We start from the raw sequence: 8,623 nt of genomic DNA on the forward strand, positions 1-8,623 counted from the left end.
AAATATGGATATTTAACTAGGTGTTACGGCAAAATATTAAAATAATAAAATTTGAAATTTTTCTCATTACATAAGGTCGTTTAAATCAAACCTCAAACCTCAGTTTGACTTGGCTTTTTATCCAACTATTTTTTTTCTCCAATTCAGGAAATATAATTTAACTCTATTTCTGATCTGAACTAAGCTTGTTTACGCTACGCGAAAAAACAGATACAAAGATGATAATCTACAATACATGAGAGAAACAACCCTAAGTTAAACCTGTCACTCTCTCTCTCCCCTTTGTTTTTCCCAGCTCCGATTAAGAGATTTAAACAAGAAAAGGACGAGACCACGGCCTACTCTAAATCTCATTCTAGATTACACCGAAACAGCAGGTTTTCTCGAGGGCGATCGATTCTTCAGTACCACGAGATGATACGTTTCTTTCTTTACACATATATTAGCTTCAATGGGTTGTGTTTTTCCTTCACCTACACGTCGATTCAATTGGGTGTTTAATAGTGTTATAATAAATAAATAAAGATCTATTTTAGAAGAATCACCTAAAGAGTGAATGAGTTCTCACCCATGTCTCGGTGCATCATCATGCAGCGTTGCCGCTCTCACACTAGGATCGTCCTGCCACGAAGAACAAAAAATCAAAATATGAGAGAGTAGTGAAAATGAGAATTTGAGGAAGGCTATATCGAAAATGTCATTTATAGCCAACAAACCCGAATGTAAGTGTAACCGGCCGGTGAACGGAAGAAATCCATCTGCCCCTGAAACAATTAAAACGCCAGCTGTATGTTAAATGCCGGTACGGACACATCATCATCATCATCGGCAAGGCAAAGCTTATAATTTTCAGCCAAGCGAAGAGTAACATACCAAACCATGCAGGCTTGGTTGGGCGGTGTAATATCCATCATGGCTTGGAGTTATAGAGTTTAGCTGTCCCTACAAGATCCGAAACCAAATCCCCCAAAATTACAACACTCTGCAATTGCTATATATTTTATTTTTATTTTTATTTCCTGTTTATTCTGTTATTGCCATAAATTACTCACAAGTCCCTGAATGGTTTGCTGATTGCCATAATAGTTCTCCCGCGTTGGTCCCATCAAGTTCAATTGTACCTGGCAAAGAGGCGTTAGAAGCAGTATATCGGGAAGAAAAAAAAAATTAATGCAATCTATCTACAAGTATATATCTTCATTGGACCGTTCATCGTACCATTCCTTGCACACTCGGTTGTGCACCGTAATAGCCATCGAGCGCTACAGGCCTTGGGTTTAATTTATCCTGCCGATTAGATCCCAAATTGAAATTAGATTACTTCTATGGCTCGTGAGATCTCATATTGAACAGAATTTCATATATTACTGGCAAAAATAAAAAAATAAAAAAATCGAAAAAAAGAAACAAACCATCTGTTGCAAGTTGTCTTGTGGCCCAACAGTAATTACATCCGGCTCAAAGTTCGCCTGCTAAATTGTTATCAAAACGGATCAGCATCCCGTATATGCCTCCGAAACGAAAACAATGAAAGAGAAAATGACCACCAAACACAAGGACTAACCTTTCGTTTCTTATTCGGAGTCTTTTTCTTAGCTGTCTTGCCGATACTTTTGCTTTGGTCTTCCTCAATGCATAGTAGGCCGTGAGGGGCGGCTGATGATGGGCCGGCTTCTACAAGAATCTTACCAGAGTTATTCACAGTCATGCAATTCCCAAAAGCCTCGTCTAGTGCTCGGCTTGCGATGCCGAAACTCTCTTGCGACAGAGAACCCTCTTCGCTCAATTTCATTGCCCGCCGACACAAATCGTTGTACCGCTGAACCCTCGATTGAATCTGGTCGGACCCTTCTCCTGCTAAATGTCTGGCCTTTGCATCGCGTGTCCATCGTTTCAAAATGTATTGGGGCGGGACCGAAGAAAGGCCACAGATCTGCAGAACGATCAACGCGTGTCTACAGAGGTAACCTCTGTATTCGAACGACCGGCACAGGCAAGAAACTTCCGACTTCATCTCGTTCCACGAGACAAGAAAGTCTTGCTTCTTCTCGAAATCTTGGACCACGAAAGTCACGCCCGTCTCGTCTTGCCTTTCCTTCTTGGGATGACACCCGACCGCGCCCAAAACCTCGACTTGAAATTTCTTGAACATCGCGTTCGTGTAAAGCCCCGAGACGCTTTTCTCCAGCGGGGAAGGGGATTTCAGCACGGGCGGTCTGTTCCACGTATCGGAGTCGGCCTTGGCTTCCTCTTCGTACCTGTCTTGCAGCATGGTTTCGTACTGCTTTAGGAACTCTAGTAACGACGTCTTTTTATGCACGTACTTGTCGAAGAAAGAGTTTACGCTCTCGGAGCGTTGCGAGGTGGACATCCCAGCCAGAGGAGCGTCCCTCATGAAAGTTGGGACCCACTGTTTTCTTTCTTCATAAAGTAATCGAACCCACTCGTCTTCTTTGAGCTCGAATTTATCGCACATCTTCCACCACCGCTTTTCAAATATTTCGACTGTCCACGACCTGTGGATGCATTTTTCAAATTTGGCCGTGAACTTTTCGTGTATTTTTATCACGTGGCCAAGGTTCTCGGTGACCTTCCCTAGCACATGCCATAAACAAAAGCAGTGTTGAACACTCGGAAAGACCTCCGAAATAACCGATTTCAACACTTTGTCGTGATCGGTTATCATAACTTTCGGCGCTTGACCGCCCATTGCTTTCAGCCACCTCCGCATCAACCAAGAGAGCGTTGATTCACTCTCATCTGACACCAAAGCACACCCAAGCAACATGAACTGGTAGTGTTGATTCACCCCCACAAACAGAGCAAGAGGCATCTTATATTTATTTCTGATATAGGTAGTATCAAACGATACCACGTCGCAGAAATTAGAGTAGTCGTGCCTAGTCTTCGCGTCAACCCAGAACAAAGTCTTGATGCGTTGATCTTCTCCCACATCTACCGCGTGGAAGAAATTCGCATTCGAACTCTGCATTTGCGAGAAAAAGTCAAGCAGAAGCCTCAAATCTCCAGCCTCTAGTGCCGAGTTACGGCCTTTATCGAACGGACTTTTCATATCGTTCTTCAGACCAACGACATTCTTGTACTCGGCAAATTGTCTAGCCATCACAGCATACATCTTCCTTGTCTGCTCGCTAACAGCTTGAGCCGGCAACAACTCGTGGTTATGCTGCTTGACGAAATTATGGATGACCCATTTCCCATCGGACCTCCTCTTCACGTGCATGCTTGCTTTGCAGTCCGTCTTCGAGCACGATCGCCGACCAGTCCCGTTTTCCGGGTCTAGTTTGCTCTGCCTGGAACGGGGCCGGTTGAACGACTTGTCGTACTCGCGCTTCGTCCCGTATCTCGAGCAAGCAAACTTTGCGTCGATGAATTCTCTCGAGGTCTTTGACCGACGGCTGTTCTGGATCGCGGTGTTGAAACCCATCGACCGAGCATACTCTTGGTAGAAAGAATATGCCTCACCGTGTGAATCGAACTCCATCCCGGAGAGCGGTTCAAGATTCGCGTCTTCTTTGAATACAGCCATGTCTGCCGTGGGAGAATTCAAATCCCCACCATTTTCAGCCTGAATTTCGTCTCCCATACTGACTAAGCTCCCACTCATGATATCTCCGTTATGCAGTTTCTCTTCACCGTCTAACATGTTATCAATGGCTGAGGGTTCTTCACCGTCTTTATCAAGCTCGCCGGATGGTAGACTAAGATCTATGTCCATGATGAAAATAAATCGACCTGGGTAATGACTTTATATACACCTAAAAAATACCAATACACAAAAATGAGATGCCAGTCAAAACTAACAATTATTATTATTAATATACAGAGAACCACACGTACACCTAAGAAAAAAGAACAATAAAATTAGGCTCAACGTATCAATTATTATCAAGATCAGTATTGCCCAACTCTGGAAAAATATGCAAAAGATAAATAAAATGTAGTTAAAAAAAACTTGCATATATATAGACGCTTTCGGAGTTGTGTGTCAACCTAGAGACGCAAAATATAACCAAGCACAAAAAAAAACCCGAAGATCAGCTGGCTCAGAATCCACAAAGATGTGTTAATCTCTGTTTAAGCATTGAATTTCAATCAACAATCAAGAAGTAATAAACTTTATGCATCGTATTATAAGACGACTATACAAACAGTAGCTTTATTATATAAACCCCCAAAACTCCCCATTAACCATTTCAAGATACTTCGAGCTTGAGCTTTCTGGCTGAACTAACACACGCAGAAATAAGAATTTCATTCAATTAAATCTACTAAAGAAACAGAGACACTCAACAGAATCGTCTTTGCGTTGCTGATATACACCAGCAAATAACCAACCAACAACCAAGAACTACTAAATAAAAAATAAAAATTGACGAAAGAAGGGAAGAGAAAAGAAAATACCTACCGGAGAGAAGTGAGAGAAAAGACGGAGGAGAAGAGAGAGCTCTCGGGATCTGAGGCTCACGCGAGGGAGATCGGCGAGTGGGCCTAAGGAACCGAAATCGGGGGTTAGGGTTTCGATATCGAATTTTCCCAATCTGACTCTCACCTCCGTCACTCGCTCTCGTGTCGCGAACTTTTTTTTTTCCTTTCGCTTTTTTTTCTTCTTCTTTTAGACTGTGTACTTCACGCGCTTTCGCGTGTATGCACGCTCCGGGGTGCTTCGGTCAATTCAGAGACGTTTGGCTGAGCTGGCAGTGCGAGTGATACAATGGGAATGCGCGTAGAGAGCCTAGCTGGCCACCAAGTCATCAAATTTATAAATATTTGTATATAACTTTATAAGCTTGTGAAATTAATTTTTAATCCCGGTTGTTGTAAGAAAAAAAAGAAAGAAATGTGTCACGCGGTTATCTAGTGTGTGAGGGTTAGGAGTAATTTAGTTTGGGTGTTGACGAACTTTCAAGTGGATAAGTGCACATTTTGCTCAGTTGGTCAAAAACGTCCAAGTCTTCAATATAAATGTTTTTAACTAATTTCTATCTTGTTTCGTTCGACGGGCGTGCAATTGAAGCAATATTCGTATGGCTAAACGTATTGAATAAATACGATTTAATTACGGTGTATAAGTCAATCTTTACTTTCCCATTCTTTTGACTTTACTTCTGAAAATAAAAAATGGACACATCGCGATTTATTTGTTTCGTGTAATTTTTCTTTATTAATTCTGCTTATCTATATTTCTCTATCCTGTCTCAATTGATTAAAATGATACGTCCTAGATGAATGTATTCTACGCACTACTCAAATTCAAAGTACATAATTAGTTATCCTTTTGGATTATAGCCTAGTATAAATTTAGCTTATAACTTTATAATTGATAAAAATTTAATTTACATACGAGGAGCATGTAAAAAGGGATTTTGATCATGATAAGTGTGTTTAATATTATTTATCGCGCATTTTTAAACTTACATCATAGAGAGTCATTCACTATTTTTTTGTACACATAGTCATAGTATTTCAGATTTTGCACCTAAACTCAAAATTGGGAGCGCAAATGAGCATATACAAGCCATTCAGGACATCTCGAAAGCATTTTGAACGAGTTTCAACATTCTTTAATTGCAGAGCACAAGCGCGTTGCGCTCATCTCGAAACGACGTAGTGCACCAAGTTCAATAAGTAGCGACACGTTATCGCAAAATTTATATATTACCTAGTTATTGACCACATCGCGCTAGTGAAAAAACTCAACAGTTTTTTGTTTTGCATTTTTAGGACATTTCTCACATCTATTTTGGGTTTGAAGGTCCTAATTTTTTATGAAATAACTCTATACTATAAACTAAAATTTAGGATACATTGTTTTTTTTTCACATTCCCCTTGTTTTTAGTTTTATTGTTTGATTGGGAGATTATGGGGAGACAAAGGTTGAGAAGAATGAGACTTGACAAACATTCATCATCACTTATTCTTTCTCTTACTTTTTTATTGTTTAATCATGCTTTTGAACATCTTTAAGTTTTCATTAAAGTTTTCATTCATTATATTGTTTTGTTTGTGAATTCAATTATGGGCAAAGTTCTTCCTATGACTACAATGTAGACAAAATTGATAATGGTTGGAGGTTTCTCTAAGATGTTTTAAATAGCTTGTTTGCTTAATCATTGTGAGTTCTTGGTTTATTCTATATCATATTCTCGGGTTATTTGATTAATTCGTTAATAGCTAATCGAGGATTGGTACTTATGTTTTGGAAATTCAAGTACGATCGCTAAAAGATGAGATTTACAAATACAAATTTCATGGAGAGTAGATGTTTGCTCTTAAAGGTTGATTCCAAAATTATTTAATTGTGCACATTTTATTAACAAGATTAGTGAACAGATAAAATTGTATATACTAAGATGTTAGTATATATGCCATGAGAACAATTGTAATATAATTTCTATTATATATATATATATTTAAATCGTTATTTTTTGTATAAATAATTGAAACACTTATTAATGTATTGTAATGATTTTCAGCCTAATTTTTTTAGGGTTATTAAGTTATATAGCCACACGGATATAGTGGATTGAGATATAGCCCACCTTTGGTTAATTTCTTGTAAATAGCCAAGTAAACTTATTAACAAATTAATAAAAGCCTTATTTAACACAACCAAACATATATTTTAGGTAGTTAATAGGTTGTCACGTATGCAAGTTGGCTATTTACAAAGTATTTACCAAAGGTTGGCTAATTTACAATTTTTATAGTTTAGGTGGCTTACGTAGCCAATTTTTTGATTTTTTTATGGGTAATTAAGTTAAATGGCCTCCAAAAAATAAGCAATTTTTTTTTAGCCGACCTTTCGTTAATATCCTGTAAATAGCCAGTGTCATTTATTTACAGCAGACGAAATGACGCATATGTCCAGCAGTTTCCCGCCCAAGAAATATATTCATTTAATTAAAAAAATAAATCAGATTTCGGCATTAACTACTCGCGCGGATTTCAAGGGATATTCATTTAAACCAAATTAAAACCACCACAAGTAACCGAACGAAACACAATCCAAAAGGAAAAAAAAAATGCAGAAACCCTAAGCAGCGATCACTCTCTCCACAACCCACCCTCCCCTCCGAAGCCACCACACCACTCCATCAACACCCTCCTCCTTCTCTCTCCGCCTCCTCGCCGCCGCCATCCTCGCCGACAATGATGACGAAGACGACGGAGAAGAACAAATATCCGACGGAGGAGAGAGTTGCGCGTACTCGCAGCCGATCATGGTCCTGGACGTGATCTGGAACCTCGCTTTCATCCTTGTCTCATTCTTCGTCCTCTTCTCGACGTTCCACGAGAAGAATGGGTGCCGGCTTGGACCTTCGCGCAGGCCCGCCCGTCGTCCACGCAAAGAGGCAGATCTACCACGAAGAACAGCCTCGTCGCCGGGAAAAACTCCGGCGCCTCTCACTTCATCCTCCTCTCCGCGATCCGCGTCCAAAGGTCCCGATCGGAATCATGGACTCCGCGAAGAATAGTTTTTTTTGTTGTTGTTGCTCACATTTTGATTTAAGCTTTGGTTTAGGTTGGCTTGGCTTGGGATAAATGTTGGATTACAATGACAGTGTTGTTGTTGAATTACAGTTACAGTACGTTCGTGTAAATAGTAAATAGAAAACATATTTACAGTATAATACGAAGCATATTTATAGTATATTCATTGTAAATACAAAACATATTTACAGTATATTCACTGTAAATACAAAGCATATTTACAATATATTCGTGTAAATAAACTGAAAAAAAATTTGGAAATATTTTGGGCACGAAAATTCTGGAAATTATGAATATATGAAAGACAAAATAATATCAATAAATGAAGAATATATTTACAGATTTTATCCATATAAATTGCCACGAATCGAAAATAGATACTAATTACCTAAAGTCAACGCTGAAAACTTCCAAATACATAACAATAAATGGGCTATTAACTTTCAAAATCTGCAGGAAATTTTAGATTTGAAAACTTCCCTATTCGGTTTCATTATTCGATTCGAAATTTGAAAAAAAAAATGCGTAATTAAAAAAATCTGCGAATTAAATAAGGGCAAAAGTGTAAACCTAATTTAATTAATAAGCTGCCACTTAAGCAATATGGCTATTTACAGGAAATTAACGAAAGGTTGGCTAAAAAAAATGTCTAGTGTTTAAGATGGCTACGCAACCAATTATTTGTTTTTTTTATTAGTGGCTTTGTCCTTGATTCCAAGGATACTTGAGGGAGATACAATGAGAGATAGATGGACTTGAGGAAAAAAAAAAGGCAACTAGATATTCATGAAAGTGGAAGAGAGCCCAAATAAGATGTAACACCAATATTTCTTAACACTAACACACACACTCTCTCTCTCTCTCTCTCTCTCTCTCTCTCTTCGTTTGGTTTTATTTTTACTATAAAGAAAACGCTAGTAAAAGTGCCGATGTCGCCCCCTGGGCATGTTTCCGACCCTAGGGGGAAGGCATTTGTTCGCGGGACTTTGCGATGAGAGAAAATGTTATGGTGGTCTCCTACATTGAAGAGCGTGGTTCGAGGATGTCTTCTCTCCTTCGTCTTCGTCTAGGATTAGAGGCCAAGAGGTTAACAATTCATCAATTGCA

At 39.1% G+C, this 8,623-nt stretch overlaps 1 protein-coding gene across 5 annotated transcripts; it reads right to left on the reverse strand.

Annotated features, from left to right (window-relative positions):
* Nucleotides 1–142: 142 nt before the first annotated feature.
* LOC149407292 (protein FAR-RED ELONGATED HYPOCOTYL 3-like) lies at nt 143–4,722 on the reverse strand. Of its 5 annotated transcripts, none has more exons than XM_089612632.1 (9): nt 4,430–4,722; nt 1,565–3,779; nt 1,413–1,469; nt 1,219–1,287; nt 1,053–1,121; nt 874–942; nt 717–764; nt 546–621; nt 143–473 (listed from the first exon to the last, which is right to left on the reverse strand). In XM_089612632.1, exons 2-8 carry the CDS (start codon nt 3,737–3,739, stop codon nt 565–567), a joined length of 2,544 nt encoding a protein of 847 aa, XP_089468758.1. In that variant the 5' UTR covers nt 3,740–3,779; nt 4,430–4,722; the 3' UTR covers nt 143–473; nt 546–564. The 5 variants fall into 5 exon arrangements, with proteins under 5 accessions (XP_089468758.1, XP_089468749.1, XP_089468736.1 ...); XM_089612623.1 differs by having other exon boundaries at nt 569–621; nt 4,430–4,721; XM_089612610.1 differs by having other exon boundaries at nt 569–621; nt 1,413–1,472; nt 4,426–4,720.
* Nucleotides 4,723–8,623: the final 3,901 nt, after the last annotated feature.

Source organism: Urtica dioica, chromosome 1 (assembly GCF_054948205.1).
Source record: "Urtica dioica subsp. dioica isolate 48M chromosome 1, U.dioica_male_clone48M_v1_H2, whole genome shotgun sequence".
Classification (NCBI taxonomy): Eukaryota; Viridiplantae; Streptophyta; class Magnoliopsida; order Rosales; family Urticaceae; genus Urtica; species Urtica dioica.